The 19462-nt window shown below is 43.1% G+C and overlaps 1 protein-coding gene across 5 annotated transcripts in view; it reads right to left on the reverse strand.

Moving 5' to 3' along the window:
• LOC143935822 (trafficking kinesin-binding protein 1-like) overlaps positions 1-19462 on the reverse strand; it is an 89161-nt gene that overhangs the window by 49582 nt on the left and 20117 nt on the right. For all 5 annotated transcript variants that reach the window (XM_077459936.1, XM_077459933.1, XM_077459934.1 and 2 more), the window contains exon 3: positions 12954-13148. In XM_077459936.1, coding sequence (XP_077316062.1) covers positions 12954-13148 — 195 coding nt within the window. The remainder of the gene's footprint in view (positions 1-12953; positions 13149-19462) is intronic.

Here is a 19462-nt window from a genome sequence, read left to right on the forward strand (position 1 = left end):
GCAAATGTTATAAGCAAACTCAATTTTAAAATGTGAATGACATTTGTCAAGTCATCAGAATTTCCATACAAATTTCTGAAGTGTATGGCCGGCGTTACAGCGTGAACCTGTCGTCAAAAATGTTGCTATTGACAAACTGTCATCAGGTACATATCTGGAGCTTGAGAGGAGATAATCGTTTGCCTTTTAGTAAATCCTTTGTATGAAAAGGGCTTAGGGAAAACACAAGGTCATAAAACAAGTAGAAAAACAAGTGAGGGCGAAGCTGCAACTGAAAGAATTCCCGCAATCCTTTGCCTTCTGCCTCGTGGCTACGAAAACCTGATCCATCTTTTGTCATTTAAAATATGAGGGGCTAAGAGTGACTCTAGGCCAGCCCTAACTGCATGCCTGTCCCTCTCGAAGATTAAGGTCCTCCATTGATGACATGCTAGTAGTCACATCCACAAGCCACTCAGGAATCCAGACAAACATCTCATTGAGCACAGTAATATTAGAGAATCAAATTAAACGTCAGTACTGATGGGATGCAGCTCCCTATTGTAAACATTCTATAGGTTGAAGGTTTACCCGTGTGCTCCTCCACAGCGACCCACTTTTCTTCCATTATTACATTTTACATATACACACACACACATATTTATATATATATATATATATATATATATATATATATATATATATATATATATATATTTTATTTTTTTTCATTTTTTCTATTGGTTGAACTAGATAGTTGGTCTGGTTGAAAAAAGAAACAATGTAAGTATATAAGCTTTAACACCTGAACTTAAAAGTTGGTTCCAATATTTTTAAATATGCAGCTTTCATTAAAGGATGAGTTCATCCTTTAAAAAAAAATAGTAATGGATGTAGACGCACATCTTTTTTGTAGGTAAAAAAAGGGCATTTATTTCTTTATTAGGAGCCTTTAAGGCCCCTTTCACACATGCGGATGGTATGTCCGTATTTCATCCATCCGTTTGCGGATGAAATACGAACATGCATGCATCCCTATGGGATATCGGGTGTCTGCGGATGAACATCCGCAGACACCCGCTATTGTCCGCCTCCGCTACTGTCCGATTCTGCAGACGGAGGAAAATCCTATTTTTCTATCCGTCTGCAGAGCGGATCGGATGAACACGGACAGACGGCCCGTGTTCATCCGATCCCCATAGAGGAGAGTGGAGAGCTGACAGGGCGGTCCCTGCACAGTGTGCGGAGACCGCCCTGTCCACCGCCGGCTCAGCGGGGACAACGGAGCGATCCCCGCTGAGCGGTGAAAGGGGCCTTAAGCATTACACCAGCGATCAGCAGATCATGGGTGCAATCTCAGGCTTCTGCAGACTGTCAGTGTAAGCTATCTGCTCATACACCATACAGGCAGGCAGTTACTCAATTACAGGAAGATTCAATGAGGTTGCTCATTTAATTACATGTTACACCCCGGATACAGGTGTAACATACAGTATAACATGTAATGAAAGCTGAACTTATCCTTTAGCCCTGGTTCACACTGTCACATCGCATGTGATTTGCACAGGAATCACACCACATTCCTATGCAAATCTAATGCAATTCTGTGCGGTGCAATTTGAGCCTATCCTTTTATATGGCTCAAATCTCTGGCACCTTTTTTTTTTTTTTTTGCTGCACTGCAATCTGGTATGAATGCGATCCGATTCAGGCAAATGCACTGCATTCTTCCACCTGCTTTTGGGGGTTTCATTACCTTTTAACAACTGCAGCAGATCGCATGAACACAGAGCAATCACATAGCATGTGATTGCTATGTGGTGCGGGGAAATGCAGCAATTCCTGTTCATTTCCAGCAGTGTGAACTGGGGTTTAAAATATCTGAAAACCCATGAAGGTCCTTGTTCAGGCACTTCTTGTTATAGGATGAAAACGGTCTCCAAACTGTGCTCCTGTGTCACCTGTGCCCTATTTGAGGGATGATGTTTGTATACAGTGCTGTTGGAACTATCATCCAGTTCATTGACTTTAATGCGGCCTTCTGTTCAGTCTTCCTTTATTTATTCTGTACTAAAATTGCTCCCTCTAAATTCACTGCACACTGTGAGCTTTTTGCAGTGTGCATTGGCAGCTGTAGCAAGATATAGTCCGCCTTATTTCCTGGCTGGAGGATGTCCTACATCATCTAGCGCATTCCTTCCTAGCCTGTCTCTGGGCCGCCTCTTTCATTCATTGGACTTCAGTTATCCAATCATGAAGCCTTAGCATCACATGTAAGTGTTCCATAGGGGATCTGCATGCAAATACAGCCTAAGAATGCCCACTCCTCCAGACTGACAGACACTCATCAAGACATTTAGCTATTCACCCAAAAGTCAGCCTACTACTTACACCAGGACTGAGGGCTCTTGAGAGGAGTGCTGAGGCAGGTCCTGTTATGTTTTCAGGAAGCTATGTACAGCACCTTGCTGGCGCCTCCCACCACCCTTGATCTGCCTACATTGCATAGAGAAGCATAGAGACCAGTGATGACATCAATAGGTCTAAACTATATGAAATAAAAAGGGTCTATTGAAAAATGTCATAAGAATCTTGAAGAAGAGGAGGTGATGAACAGGGAAGGAAAAATGATTAACTTTCAGCTTTAACCGAGGAGTCCATTTAAAAACAGGTTAAATTGAGTACTGTCCGTGATACTTTTTTTATTTAATTGTATGTTAGTGCAAATAAAAAAAGTATCACGGACAGTACTCAATTTTCTCTGTCACAATTGCACTAATACGGCTGTGTGTGTGTGTGTGTGTGTGTGTGTGTGTGTGTGTGTGTGTGTGTGTGTGTGTGTGTGTGTGTGTGTCAAAATAAATAAATATCTTTGATCAGGTACCATCTGTGAAGCACAGTTGATGGGTCTCTTCTTTCTATAGTCAACCAGTAAAGAATAAGGGCCTTTCAGCCACTCTTGCTCTGTGTAATTACATAGTCAAGTCCTGGAAACAACTGAGGAAACAAGATAGGAACCCCTAAAGGCAACTTCACACTGATCCGCTGCAGTTTGGCCGCAGCACAGTCTACCCACGGTTTTCACAAAATGCACCAAACCCGCCTAGTCTAATGGAAGTCTTTGGAAGTTTATGGCAGAGTGTGACTAACCCACATGAAAACTTTAAGTACACTGTGCTGCACCCACGCTGTGAAGAAACTGCAGAGGATCAGTGTGAAGCCTCCCTAAATGTAAGACATTTTATTTGCTAAAGCATTGTGTATCAAACAGCCATGTTTTTTCATAAAATCGTTTTTACACATTTTTGTTTCAGTACTGCAGATCTCCTCCACCGTCTTACAGCTACTTCAGTCTACATGCACCAGCTCCAGGATATACGCTTGGACTAGCTTCCAGATAGTGACAATGGTGAGAACTGAGCGATCAAAGCCCACTGATTGCGCGATTCTCAGTGCTCCGTGACAGTAATCGGCTCTCTGCGTGTCACCCCCCCCCCCCCCCCCCGGCTCACTGGAGCGCTGGGCTGTGGAGGGGGTGGGAGTGGCTGGCTCAGGCTTTTGGCCATTCGCTTGAGAGGCTGAGCCAGGTGCCGGTCCAGGGTTGTGGGCGGATCCCGACTTTGTCGCAACCTTGCCTGAGCCTGGACCAACTCTGTGACATCATTCAACAGTGGGCTTTAAACTGCTGTCTGCTAAAAACGGGTCGCAGGAGTGCAGAATGAATTGCACTCCTGTGATCTACAGGAGAAGTACAGCCAAAAAAGCTTTGGGTATACTTCTCTTTTAGGCTTTGATCAAACATCTAGAAGCAGATTGGGTTCTGTGCAGAGCTGAACCAGAACAAAAATGTGCATGCTCCAGGGATGCTGAACATTCAGCATTACTGTGTCACTGACAGGAAATATCAAGTGTCTCCACATCTGATGTGCACATGCTTGTTCCAGGTCAGAGGCCCACCAAGTAGCAAAGTCAAGGATGAAGATGACAACCTTGTATAGGTTACGTGTTCAAAAACAAGTCAGGATTGTCCATACCCAGATCCGGGACAAGGTTCGGGCAGGAGGGGCACTGTAGCATCATGTGAGGTGGGGGATTTGTGTTGGGAAGGGGAAGAGGATCTGTGCTAGAAGTGATACGGTATATGTGATTTGTGCTGGGAGGGGGCATTTTTATGGGGGGGAGGGATTTGTGCTAGTAAGGGGGATGGGGGGGGGGTATTGCTATTGTGCGCCCCTCTGGAAGTGTCACGGGTCACATTTGAGGCCTCCTATAATTTTCCACTTGACCACCCTGCTTTAGATGGACTACAAGCTCATTCCAGTCTACACAAAATTCCACCCCAGGTGACTAAATGGATGGGTGTGAAATAGCGGTTTCATGGCCTCAGTACCTTCTGAATTACTGACCCAAAACAAGCATTCATATCAGGAAAGTCACAGCAAAGTCAGAGCTCCTAATTTACATACTTGCTCTTCTCAGTCAGTAACTCACAATATTTGTACCGGCATTGTTAAGTACAGTATATTATGGGACTTTGTAGGTACTATATGGGATTAGCATGCCAGCCCTGCAAATAGCATTTTTGGAAGGAGAGGTTAGCCATGGTAGGCTCCATACCTCATTTATATGGGATTGTCTTTGGAAACCTGCCATTGCAGAAATCCAGCTCTCAGCGAGAACACCGACATAATCATTATCGCACTCAAGGTCTCTCAGCTTCAGAATATAAACACGCTGTCTAGACCGCACCCTATGGAGTTATGTGGACACTGGGTAACATGCCACACAATTCTAGTAATATATTATACAGGGGTAAATATGCATAAAAGGTACAACCATGAAGCTGGGTTATGATTAATTGCCTACCTTGTTCATTTACTTTCCCATATCAAGGAAGCACAGCACAATATGTTATTATGCAATAGATTTCTGTTTATGTCGTGACTTTCCATACACACCCCACCTCCACTCACACAGAATCGTATTTCTGGTACAGTAATACTGGGAAAAACATGTTTTCTAATGATAGAGGCCTGTTTTTTTTTTAATGCATAGAAATGCATGTCCCCAAAACACAGTGGGGTTGATTTACTAAAACTGGAGAGTACAAAATCTGGTGCAGCTCTGCAGAGAAACCCATCCGCTTCCAGGTTTTATTGTCAAAGCTTAATTGAACAAGCTGAAGTTAGAAGCCGGCTATCATGCACAGCTGCACCAGATTTTGCACTCTCCAGGCTGTGCACATCTGCACAATGCATTGTTATAAATGAGGCATGTCCATTTCTTTTGTTTTTTTATGCATTTTCAACTTGTTGTGGGTGAGCTCATGGTAGATGGTCATCCTACGGTTACAAGGACCTCCCCTGGATACCTGCCATGTGCTCAGCCACAATTCACCTGTCATGCATGGATGAGCCCAGGCGTGTTTGGATCCCTGTCTGAACGGACCTGAGCAATCCTGCCAGGAAGCGGTCACTGTACAGAGCCAATGGTAGGTAGACAAGGCGTTCCTTGTCCTGCAGCTGCATGCATACAAACCCCTTGCATGTAAAACATTAAGGGCTGGTTCACACTGCTGGGATTCCAGACATCGTGTGATTTGATCCTCATTACTGCGCAGATCACATGCAATGTCTGTGTGATGTCAATTCAGCCATAGAAACATGTATGGCTGAATTTGCATCGCATTTGGACCAAAGTCGTGCAGGACCCATTTTTTGTCCGCACCAGAATTGGATCACAACAGGTGTGAACACCCATGCGATCAGATTCCTGTCTGAATTCACAGTTTGCACTGTGATCTGAGAACTGATCTGTTTAATTAACTTTGTATTGAAACTCCCAGCGGATCGCATAGGGCAGTGTGAACTGTCTGCTATTCAGGTGCGATGCGGAAACTGCACTGGATTCGCAGGTTTTCCCTCATCGCACCAGTGTGAACCAAGCCTGAATGCAAGAAAAAAAAATGCATGACAGCGGAAACCGATAGATAGATGGTGAACAGAGCCATAAGCAATTTAACCACTTCCCGACCAGCGCACAACGAAGTACGTCGACAGAATGGCACGGGCAGGCATATTGGCGTACAGGTATGTCCAATATTCGATGCCGCCCTGCGCTGGTCGGGACCCCCATGAGTCAGGACGCGGGACCCGCGGATCGTCTCACGGAGCGGCCAAATGGAGGAAATGCTGTATAAACAACATTTCTCCATTCTGCCTAGCAACTAGTGACGCTGATCTCTGCTCCATGTGATTGGAGCAGAGATCAGTGTTCACTAAATGAAAGCCCAACCCCCCCACAGTTAGTAACACACCACTAGGAACACTTAACCCCTACACTGCCACCCACCGGTTAACCCCTTCACTGCCAGTGTCATTTACACAGGAATCACTGCATTTATATAGCAGTGATTACTGTATAAATGACAATGGTCCCAAAAATGTGTCCAAAACGTCCGATGGGTCCCCCACAATGTCGCAGTCACAATAAAAATCGCAGATCGCCGCCATTACTAGTAAAAAAAAAATAATAAAAAATTATTAATAAAAATGCTATAAAACTATCCCTATTTTGTAAACGCTATAACTTTTGCGCAAACCAATCAATAATCGCTTATTGCAATTTTTTTTACCAAAAATATGTAGAAGAATACGTATCGGCCTAAACTGAGGGAAAAAATTTTTTTTTATATATTTTTGGGGGATATTTATTATAACAAAAAGTAAAAAATAATGCGTTTTTTTCAAAATTGTCACTCTATTTTTGTTTATAGCGCAAAAAATAAAAATCGCAGAGGTGATGAAATACCACCAAAAGAAAGCTCTATTTGTGGGAAAAAAAGGACGTCAATTTTGTTTGGGAGCCACGTCGCACGACCGCGCAATTGTCAGTTAAAGTGACGCAGTGCCAAATCACAAAAAGTGGTCTGGTCTTTGACCAGCAAAATGGCCCGGTCTGCAAGTGGTTAAAGTGGAAGTAAACCCTCCTATCGTTTTCAGTCAAGGAAGCCGCCATCTTGGCCTCTAATGATTCTTCAACCGCTATAATGCTGCACATGTGATCAGTTATGAAACCAGCCATTGGATGGTTTGAAAGTTTGGTTGAGAGCACAACCAATGCGAAAGTTAGCATTTCCGGCATGCCGGTAATGTTAGTGTTTTTTGAATCTGGGTTTACTACTGCTTTAAAGAGGCCCTGTCCCCATACCATTTATTTCAACAACAATCTTAACAGAATATATGTGCATTTGATGTATGTTTTATGCATGTCCTTTATCTGTAAAAGCCTCCCTGGTGTAGACAACCAAAAGCCCTGAGACTACTACTGGGGGAACACCATGTTGGGTGTCATGTAAAGCCTAGTACACACAGGCGGAATTTTGGGCTAGGTTGAATGAAAAAAAAAATTGTTGTGTGTACTAGGCTTTAGGAGCCCCAGCAGACTCAAGTAACATTCTATAGTATTCCTCTTCCCATCTTCCCCAGCCGTGTAAGCTCGAGCTCTTAATTACTGTTCCATTGAACATTTTCCCCCACATCCTGTTCAGGTCACAATATTACTGGGACAGAAAGTGAAAATAAATATTCCTAAAAAGAACATTGACTGCAATAATTTTTATCAGAGGCTTCCCTTCATCACTTGATCAAAACTGGAAAAAAAAAAAAAAAAAAACTTGGGCTGAAGTTAAACTTTAAAGAAAAACCCTCAGCAAAATTGTTAAACTTTTATTTACCCCACCCCCAGGCGGCTAAGTGCATGTAACTGTCCTGTTTGGATCTGTCCTGACACTGCTAAGCAGCTTGACAAGATAATTTACCCACCGCTATGTGACCACGCTGCTAGCTGGAAGACAGAATAGTGAGTGGTGGTGCTGGTCTCTGGCAGAAGGAGCTGCTTTGGAGATCAGCACTGCTAGTCACAGCAGATCATTCAGTGCTGCGGGGCCAAGTGACTTATCTGAGGTGTCTTCTAAATACAAAACCCTGGCAGAAAGATCACACAGCCCCACGGTGCTTATGAATTAACATGCAGTGCTGTCTGGATTGTGTTATGGAATGGCTGGTGTCCTGTATGTTTACTAACAGCCAGCAGCTATATCACACAGCTCCGCTGCACTGATTGCTTATAAATTGGAAAAAAATCTAACTGTGTATGCCCAGCATAAATCTTGAGGCTTAACTTCAGGCAGAGACATATAAAACAAAAACAAAAAACACTACAAAAGGAAACTCGTGGATAGGAGGAGAAAGCAGATTAATACCATGATGGGCCCCCATTTCTCCCATTAACCCCCAATGATGGGGCACTGATGCTGGGGCATTTTCTAACCTCACTGGCCACAGTCTGCCCCCTGCCCCTCAAAGCTTGAAGGGCAGTAAACTGGCCCTTTGCTTAGCCTAACCCCTAAAATTAGCTTTTATGGTTTACCATACCCCTACCGCTTGACACCCAAAAATACTTTAGTCTTTTTACGTAACATATTTCACACAATACAGAATTTTCAGTTTAGGGAGCTGCTCGTCACTGGTGATACAATGAAAATGAATCGACAAGAAACTGGAAATATCACTTCCTAGGAATAGAGGAAAGTTATTATCTAATCTCAGCTTTATCATGCAATATCTTACGCCTTTCATTATATATGCACCAATGAGCTCTCTTTCATGTTTGTGCATTGACATGCTGTACAAAGTTCAGTAGTGCTGTGAAAAGACAGCTATGGAGACCCTCCCTGGAGGTGATAAGGAACAAGGAGTGTTCACACACTGGAGCTATAACCTTTTTATGACTTACTGCAGAACATAAACACCTGTACACGCCGCCCCCCATGAGCCTCGGGCATGCTGTGTAACAATAACACTGCTCCGTCTATCTCCTGAAACCTTAGGACGGCCATACTCGGCTCACATTTCTGATGAACGTGCTGCAATTTGAGCCATCGGTGGCCCTGTCCACACCAACCAGCTTGACATACTAAAAAAAATAAACCGATTTGGGGGGAAAAGTTTAGGCCATATAGAAACTCTATTTCAGATAGTCATTGTTTGGGTATTAGGGCAGTTGCGTCTGTCATGGCAATTTGAATACAACACCTACATGCTGTTTAGGCTGGGTTCACACGGATGCGGTCTACCACATTGCATGTCATTTGTACAGGAATCGCACCGGATTGCTGTACAAATGACATGCAAATTCAGTGCAGTGTGAATTAAGCCATACATTATGCATGGCTCAATTCACACTGGATCTGCACCAAAAAGGCGCAGGACCCATTTTTTTTATCCACACTGGAATCGGATTGCATGGGTGTTCAGCGCCATGCGTTTTGATTCCATAGTTTGTACTGCGTTCTGTGGCCCAATTTGGAGGTGTCATTACCTTTATACTGGTACCCGCAATGGTTTGCAGTGTGAACTGCCTGTGATTCTGATGTGGTGTGGGAACACGCACAGGAATCGCTGTGGTTCCCGCACCGTATCATTGTGAACCCAGCCTTAGTGTGATTTCTCATGGCCTGAGCGAGATAAATCTAAAAGGTCTATGGCTAGCCTTACAGTCCCCATTTAAAAGACCTGATATTAAAAAACGCCAGTCCACATGTAGCTTCAAGTGGAATTAAATTTAAAAAAATAAAAATGGAGAACAAGCAGGCTTTTTATTGCAGAAGAGACATGCTCCTTTGCAATAAAATACACTGCTACAAATTTGTCTGGTTCCTAAAGAACCCGCTGAAATTCACCTAAGAGAGTGGTCCTCCTGTCCGACAGCTGGGCAGACAATAGCCGGCCCAACAACTACATCCAATCAGATGCAGCCGCTGATCTGGTATTCGTATTCTGGTATAACAGCCACTGGTGCCTGAGGTCAGAATTCAATGGCCCAGCAGGGGGATTTGTTCCATCTGCACTGTATAGTTGAATGAATAAAATTGAATTGTGTATGGCCAGCTTCAGACTTCAATGTTTTGTTAGTGCTTTATTTTGTTTTTTACGCTCCACAAAAAACTAAACAGGAAAAGGTCCCTTACTTCAAGAGATCAGAGTGTTTCCCCCACTGCAGCTCGCAGCCCCTCAGATTTGTATACATCCTGCTGTGCTGTGGAAGATGTTCTATTTTAACATATTCTTAACTATTAAAGATTATGTCTTTGTTAAAAAATAAATAAATAGTACATCGTTGTAATACATACTTGAATTCCTACATTATATCCATTAAAAAGTGCTGAATGTTTAGAAAAACACCTGATCTGCCAGAGCTCCTGGGGAAATATGCATGCTCTGCAGAGGTGTAATGAACTTGTTTTCTATTTGTCCAGACATACACTGTAATAGCATGATGATGTACACTGAGATGAATGAGCAGTCTGTCTTCCAACCCCAAGGGTGCCATCTAGTGGTGGCAGAACTGCTTCTTCATCAGCACCGCTGAAAGCCTAAAGGTGGCACACTAGGTGGGGGGAACATACTGATCTCATCTAAGGTGCACAGTCCTATTTAGTACCCAGGCAGGAAAAGGGTGGGCCAGCGCTAGTAGCCAATCAAATGTGATATAGTGCATATGTGCTGCCATAGAACATAGTGAAAGTAGGAATGATCGGGAGTCAAGGGAAGAGCTCATCAGACTGTGTCTGCCCCTTCAATGTCACACGTTGGGGGCAAGTTAGTGGTCAAGCTATGTATTGCTTATTTGCAGTAGAGAAAATCAGGTCACTAGCTTGGCTGTGCTGTGTGGCGAAGATGTATACCTATCAGGACTGGATGGAAAGAATGCAATAACATGACCGATGAAACAGCTACCATTCATTTAGCTATGTACTTGAATCTGATTGGCTGCAGTAAGCATTCGGCGGCTGTTTTTTCACCCAGTGCCGTTGATCACCTAATTGAAGCTTGTCACGCCGGGTGGTGTCTACAGCTACAACTTTGACCGATTAACAGGAATCAGCAAAGATTGGATCTGTGTACGGCCAGCTTTAGTGAACTCTGCATCTGCACACCTATAACCACACACCATGTGACAATGTCTGAGACTGCTAATAGGTTGCTCATGCACTGCATTGTGGGATGGGGCAAGGTTTGTGTCAATTCTAAAGCTGACCATACACTATACAATCTGATTGTACAATCTCTTTTAGATCTATCATTACTTATGTAGTGCCAGGGCCTGCCTGATTTGATACAAATTGAATGGATTGTGTGGGTTTGTCATTACATTACATAGATTTTGTACCTCTAAAGCTGATTGTACAATTGGATGGTATAGTGTATGGCAGGCTTTATACAGTGTGGAGACAAGGTAGCTTCAGGCAGAGTTGTAAGCACAATACCCAAAGAAAAACCTATCTTCTGACAGCTTACACCCTCAGCTACCAGCTGCAGATGTTCATTTAGTCATTGTGACGTTCGCACAGGTTCAGTTGTACACTGGACAGCCAATCAACAATCTTTTTCTTCACAGTAGTGGTACCAGCCTTAAAGTGATACGAAAGTCTCATTTTTTTTCTTTAAAAATAACAAAAATGTTATACTTACCTGCTCTGTGTAGTTGGCTTTGCACAGAGCAGCCCGGATCCTCCTCTTCTCAGGTCCCTCTCGAAAGCTCCTGGCCCCTCCCTCCTGCAGCTTGCTATGGGGGCAACTGAGCGGAGCCATAGCTCTGTGTGTCCATTCAGACACGGAGCCTAGGTACGGCCCTGTCCCATCGTTCTCCTGATTGGCTAACTGACTTTGATTGATAGCAGCGGGAGGCAATGGTGCATGCTGCTATGTCTCACCCAATCCGGAGGGAAAGTCCTGGATCCTGGACGACCGAGGCACTCGTGGATATCGCTGGACCGAGATGGGGCTCAGGTAAGTATTGGGGGGGCTGCTGCACACAGAAAGCTTTTTAGCTTTTTATCTTAATGCATAGAATATATATTTTTTTATTTTTTGCGATACTGCACGTTTTAACTGACAATTGCGCAGTCGTGCAATGTTGTACGCAAACAAATTTGACATCCTTTCTTTCCCACAAATAGATTTTTCTTTTGGTGGTATTTGATCATCACTTTTATTTTTTGCGCTATAAACAAAAAAAACAAACACATTTTGCACTTTTTATGGCATTTTTATATTATTATTTTTTTTAATAGTAATGGCGGCGATCTGCGATTTTTATTGGGACTGCGATATTGCGGCAGACAAATCTGACACATTTTTGGGACCACTGACAATTATACAGTGATCAGTCTTATAAAAATGCACTGATTACTGTATAAATGTCACTGGCAGGGAGGTTAACACTATGGGGCGATCAAGGGGCTAACTGTGTTCCCTAGTGTGTGTTCTAACTGTAGGGTGAGGAGACTGTCTTATGTAGTATGAACACACAATCTCTCTCTACTCCTCTGAAAGAACCGGAATTTGTGTGTTTACATACATAGATTGATCAGATTTTAGATTTCATTTCCAAAACTTAAACTGAACAAGCTAAAGTTGGATACTGATTGATCACTATGCATAGCTGCTCCATATTCTGTCCGCTTCAGTTTTATTAAATTCTCCCAATAACGCATCAGCGAAAATCCCTGCATCCACCTTACTTGCGCAGATGCGTGAATATGCGATTTTATTTTTTGTTCAAACCTCACAGTGTATACCCAGATTTAGCACATGGCAATAAGAATAATGAATCCTGACACTTAAGCCAGCCATACTTGGTTTGAAATTCAGTAGTTTCAGCAGCAATTGGCCAGATTTCGATCCATGTATAGGCGCACTCTGGTTGTACAGAAGTTAATCAATCAACTTCCATACAACCTGCCTAATGGGTTTTTCCTGATCGATCCCTGCCGCTGGCAGCACTGATCGTTGTATTGTGACAGCGGGGAAGGCACCCCACCATCAGAACAAAATAGCACAGTGGGAGTGATTCACCCATCCCCCTCAAGTGTAGGCTGCCTTAGCTGTAGCTAATCTCTGTTCACTCACGGAAATACTTCAGCGTCTCTTCTATCTGTTCAGGTGTAAGGCAGAAGGGCAGGTCAGGCGGTAGTAGCGGAGTGTGTAGCCAGTTGTCATGGTCGTATCCAAACGTGGTGTTGGCACGCAGAGTGTAGTGAGGGAGCCGTTCCTGCAAAAGGCTGATGATCTCCACCTCCGGGACATCCCCATTGGTGCACATGTCTGAAAGCACAAAGGGTTAATTAGAGCAACATCATGAAGATGCAGGAAATATACAGGTTCACATGGTCATTCTTTGCACTTAAGTAGACCTGAACTTAAAAGTGAAGATTTGCTAGGTTTGTTTAGGGAACATTTAGAAGTGGAGAGGCTCACTGTTTTCCTTGTTGGAGGCTCTGACAGCCCTGCCTCTACCAAGATGGCTGCCTCCACACAGACACCATGCAGAACAAGGCATAATGGAGAAAGATCTGCTGCAGGGAGACCACAGGAAATACTGGTGTCAAGTCCTTTATTTTCTGCTTGCTTTTTTCAGTCACAGCTTCCACATTTCAATTCCTTCATAATTATTTTCCTTTAAAATACAAGGGAAACCAAAGAGGGGCATATAGGGCAGGACGGGTGTAGGTAAAAACTGAATGAACTACAAAAGGGGTACTTTTCAGGATCAATCTAGAATAAATGCATTAACCACATTTAGACAGCAGCCTTGTTTATGTCTATGCAAGCACTGTTTCCGAATAGGATCTGGCAGGTTTACTCCCAATTTACCCACAGACATATAGCTGGTCACATGTTACAGTCTCTATCGTGGAGGATTGGATTTAAATTAATTAATTAAATTTAAATCACTAGTAAAAATTACTTCATTTAAATCATAATTTTTAAAGAGCAACTGTCATCTCTGTCCCACAGCGGCTCCTCCTCTGACCCGCTGTTGACACCAACAGTCCCATTCACTTTAATGGGACATCTGGTGATGCGGCAGTGACAACAAGGTGAGGGACATGGTGGCAGCAGGTGAGTGGATGCCCACTAACAGGCACTGCCATGATGGATCTGAAATGACAGGTGCTCTTTAAATGTAAAGACTTATTCTTGCAGGTAGTTAGAATCTTTAATATTTGCAAACAATATGAAGGTTTCCTAGTTAGAATAATAAGCTGTCAGGTTAGTAAAACAGCGATATCAGAATCAGAAATCAGTTTGTAGTGTACATAGATTTGCAACACAATGGGATAAAGGAATATTCCTGAACTTTGTTTTATCTCATGGTTACTGTGAAATTGTGTGAATGTATCAATGCAGTGCATGTTATCTCAGCTTGCAGAGCTTGGATTCATTGAATGAGTTTACCAAAAATGTAAATATTGCAGAATATACAATCTCATACTACATAACTAAGCTCCATTTCATGCTGAATAAACTAAATTATTATTGTATCTTAAATAGAAAACTATCTTTAGATAGATTTTTACACCAAAAGCATTTTATTAAAATAAATTTAATAAAAATAAAAATAAATAAACATTTTCTTGATTTTTTTGAAAGAATCATTGATTTTTATCCACCCTGGTCTCTATACAATTAGGTAATATGATAAACTACCTGTCCAATCCATTTAAGTTGTACCCAATCAGAAAGGCCTTTTTTCTAGACATGGCCGATTCTTTCTGACCTGCCCTCAATTTCAGACGTGAATGGCCTGGTCAGTACCTCGGGGTCAACAAATTTCTATTTAAAAATCAAATGAGCTGGGTGTAAAGTTATCAGTCAGTCAATCAGTGACTGCAGCCAATCAGATGGGCTTTCTGGAACCTGTGGCTGTCTGCATGCAGTAGCTGGTAGGGGAACATCCTCCTATCATACTTCCAGAAATCATGTGATCATTCAACTGCGGGCCTAAATAAGAGAAATCTATGTGTGTATGGCCATTCTTACACTATATAAAGTATCTCACAGAAGTGAGTACACCCCTCACATTTCTGTAAATATTTTATTATATCTTTTCATGTAACAACACTGAAGAAATTACACTTTGCTACAATGTAGTGAGTGTACAGCTTGTATAAATTTGCTGTCCCCTCGAAAAATAAAACACACAGCCATTATTGTCTAAATTGCTGGCAGTGAGTACACCCCTAAGTGAAAATGTCCACATTGGGCCCAAAGTATCAATATTTTGTGTGGTCACCAGTATTTTCCAGCACTGCCTTAACCCTCTTGGGCATGGAGTTCACTAGAGCTTCACGGGTTGGCACTGGAGTCCTCTTCCCCTCCTCCATGATGACATCACAGGGCTGGTGGACGTTAGAGACCTTGTGCTCCTCCACCTTCTGTTTGAAGATGCCTCACAGATGCTCAATAGGGTTTAGGTCTGGAGACATGCTTGGCCAGTCCATCACCATTACCCTCAGCTTCTTTAGCAAGGCAGTGGTCATCTTGGAGGTGTGTTGGGGGTCGTTGTTATGTTGGAATACTGCCCTGTGGCCCAGTCTCCAGAGGGAGGGGATCATGCTCTGCTTCAGTATAACACAGTACATGTTGGCATTTATGGTTTCCTCAATGAACTGTAGCTCCCCAATGCTGGCAGCACTCATGCAGCCCCAGACCATGACACTCCCACCACCATGCTTGACTGTAGGCAAGACACACTTGTCTTTGTACTCCTCATCTGGTTGCCGCCACTCACACTTGACACCATCTTAACCAAATACGTTTATCTTGGTCTCATCAGACCACAGGACATGGTTCCAGTAATCCATGTCCTTAGTCTGCTTGTCTTCAGAAAACTGTAGGCTTTCTTGTACATCATCTTTAGAAGAGGCTTCTTTCTGGGATGACAGCCATGCAGACCAATTTGATGCAGTGTGCGGCGTATGGTCTGAGCACTGACAGGCTGACCCCCCACCCCTTCAACCTCTGCAGCAATGCTGGCAGCACTCATATGTCTATTTCCCAAAGAGAACCTCTGGATATGACGCTGAGCACGTGCACTCAACTTCTTTGGTTGACCATGGCGAGGCCTGTTCTGTGTGGGACCTGTCCTTTTAAACTACCGTATGGTCTTGGCCACAGTGCTGCAGCTCAGTTTCAGGGTCTTGGCAATCTTCTTATAGCCTAGGCCATCTTTATGTAGAGCAACAATTTTTTTTTTTCGGATCCTCAGAGAGTTCTTTGCCATGAGGTGCCATGTTGAACCTCCAGTGACCAGTATGAGAGAGTGAGAGCGATTACACCAAATTTAAAAACCTGCTCCCCATTCACACCTGAGACATTATAATACTAACGAGGCACATGACACCGGGTAGGGAAAATGGCCAATTGGGCCCAATTTGGACATTTTCACTTAGGGGTGTACTCACTTTTGACACCGGGAGGGAAAATAGCCAATTGGGCCCAATTCGGATATTTTCACTTAGGGGTGTACTCACTTTTGTTGCCAGTGGTTTAGACATTAATGTGTGTTGAGTTATTTTGGAGGGGACAGCAAATTTATACTGTTATACAAGCTGTACACTCACTACTTTACATTGTAGCAAAGTGTCATTTCTGTCACATGAAAATATATAATAAAATATTTACAAAAATGTAAGGGGTGTACTCAAGAGATTGTATAATCAGATTGTAACTTGTATGGCTAGATAAAGAAGTGGTTGCCATATTCAGGAAAGATTAATTAACACTATCTTACAGTATGTGCTGGAAAGGTCGTTCTTTCACTAAATACAAAATTTATTGGTGTCATATAATATCAAAATAATCCTTCCAGGGGCATTTGTATTGCATAAGACGGAATAATAGACGCCCAACAAAATTGTAAATCTAACACAAAACTCTAATGCCCCATACACACGGTCGGACATTCCGACCACAAAATCCGTCTGATTTTTTTATACTATACTATAAACAGGCCAGTAGCCAATAGCTTTCGCCTCATAGTTTATTCTGAGCATGCATGGCACTTTGTCCGTAATTGTCTACATACGATTGGAATTTATGCGATCGGATTTTGTGGTCGGAAAATTTTAGATCCTGCTCTCAAAATTTGTGCATCTGAAAATCTGACGGAAAAAGTCAGATGGAGCCCACACACGCGGTCGGATTTTCAGAAAACATGATCCGATCGCACATTTTCCATCGTAAAATCCGACCGTGTGTACGGGGCATAACTCTACAGACCGACATTTCTTTTCATGATCCTCCCCATAAAATGATATTTCCATCATCTGTCATAAACTGACCACATATTACAATCTCCTTGAGGTCTACCAACTATATCATACCTGTCTGATTAAATAGAGATTATGTTACAGTATAAGGTTTTGATAAATGTAAAGGAGATTGTGTAATCAGATTGTAATGTGTGTGGTCAGCTTAATGTCACAGTTACTTTCCTTGGTTGAGACCCAGAACAGTGGTATATGTACAGCCCAAACCTGTCTGTTTAGAATTGGATAGTGTAGGGAAGGGTTAGACCCAACTGTTTTTATTTTGTTACCTGTGTCTCCTTAGGATAGTGACAGGAAGTGGAAGGAAATCTATAAAGTGAGGAGACTTTCCCTCTTAGACCGTTGTTACAAGAGCAGGTGTCCCCATGGAAAGATTTCCCCTAACCTTTTGTTCTGGTGACAACAAATTTTGAATTTCCCCTTACTTTTCAATGACAATGATCAGCAGGACCCAAAGTGAGGTGAATCTCCCCACAGGGAACACAGAAAAGCCTTAGACTTTAGAAGAGCTCTTATCCTTCCCCCATTATACAAAACTAAGAGAAAAATAGGGCTGTACATGCCCTTTAAAATTAAACTACAATGCTTTTGGTTCAGTTTTCCAGAAGCTGTAAATATGAAGCATTCATATGTAATATTTCAGGTTTACCTATGTAGGCCTCAATCACACGGACACACTGATCACTGCACCCTGCAGACGGCAGAGTTTACCCACCCGGGAGGCAGAGGTGGCCTATGCAGCCATTCTGTGCAAATAGAAGACAAGCTGATAGCTAAACAGATCTTCACGCACCACTTTGCTTGTATATCCATGTGGGACAAATGCACGGCTAACAATGCAGACACATTGGGGTTGAGTTACCAAAACTGGGAGAGCACAAAATCTGGTGCAGATCTGCATAGAAACCAATCAGCTTCCAGTTTTTTTTTGTCAAAGCTTATTTAAACAAGCTGAAGTTAGAAGCCGATAGGCTGCCATGCACAGCTGCACCAGATTGTGCACTCTCCAATTTTAGTAAATCTAATCCACTGTGTTGAAAGCTGTGCCTGGGTTCCACAGGGATGTACATATGTGATAATATGTGTAGACTCCTCCAGCCATCCGCCTGTCATTGATCTGTACAGGTTGGTTGCATGCTCCTGCATGGACCACCTGTGCCTGCCAGGCGGGTGAACACAGCCCTCTGCACAGATACAGATGTACTGATCACTGCACCCGTGTGAATGTGGCCTATAAAGGAAGTGTTGAAATGTATTTCATTTGCTCCGAGTTAAAAATCTACTACTCAGAACAGCTAACTAAACTCATGGAAGTTGCTGAATAACAGAGTGCCCCCTAGTGGGTTCACATGAGCAGCACTTGTAACTTTTTACTTAACTCTGTTTAACCCTGGGGTCTCAAACTGGCGGCCCTCCAGCTGTTGCGAAACTACAAGCTCCACTATGCCTCTGCCTGGGGGAGTCATGCTTGTAACTGTCAACCTTGCAATGCCTCGTGGGACTTGTAGTTTCGCAACAACTGGAGGGCAGCCAGGTTGAGGCTCCTGGTTTAACCACATAAAGACTGCCTACCGCATATATACTGTGGCAGGTCAGCTCTAGGGATGAGCTCAGGGGTGCTTGCATGGAACAGGTGCAGAGCCTGCAAGGAAGTGAGTGCAGCGCTGCACTAATCACAGGCAGTGAGACATTGCCCAATCTCTGCAGCCGTACATCGAGGCAATGTCTCACTGCCTGTGATTAGCACAGTGCTGCACTCACTTCCTGGCGGGCTCTGCACGTGTTCCATGCGAACACGCCTGAGCTCATCCCTAGTCAGCTCTATTGCGCGATACTACGTGCCTGTATGTCGTTTCGTACAATAGATACCGCCGGGGGGGGGTCGTGCCGTGTGTTGATTGGACAGAGGAGCAGCCAATCAGTGGGTCCGGTGGACCCGATGTACGCTGGCCACCCGCGTACATCGGGTTTTTAGCACTGATCACTGTACGGTAACTGGTTCCGAAAAAAGTGTCCAAATTTTCACTTAGTGTCCGATTTGTCTGCCGCAATGTCACAGTCCCACTAAAAATCGCTAAACACCGCCAATACTGGAAAAAAATAAAATAAATCTCTCCCATAGTTTGTAGACGCTGTAACTTTTGCGTAAACCAATCAATATACACTTATGGGGATTTTTTTTTTACCAAAAATATGTAGAAGAATACATATTGGCTTAAATTGATGAAAAAATTTGATCTTTTACATTTTTTATTGGATGTGTTTTATAGCAGAAAGTGATCAAATACCACCAAAAGAGAGCTC

The sequence above is a fragment of the Lithobates pipiens genome, unplaced genomic scaffold (genome assembly GCF_037356315.1).
Source record: "Lithobates pipiens isolate NorthernLeopardFrog02 unplaced genomic scaffold, aLitPip1_a1.2 Scaffold_28, whole genome shotgun sequence".
In the NCBI taxonomy this organism is placed as follows: Eukaryota; Metazoa; Chordata; class Amphibia; order Anura; family Ranidae; genus Lithobates; species Lithobates pipiens.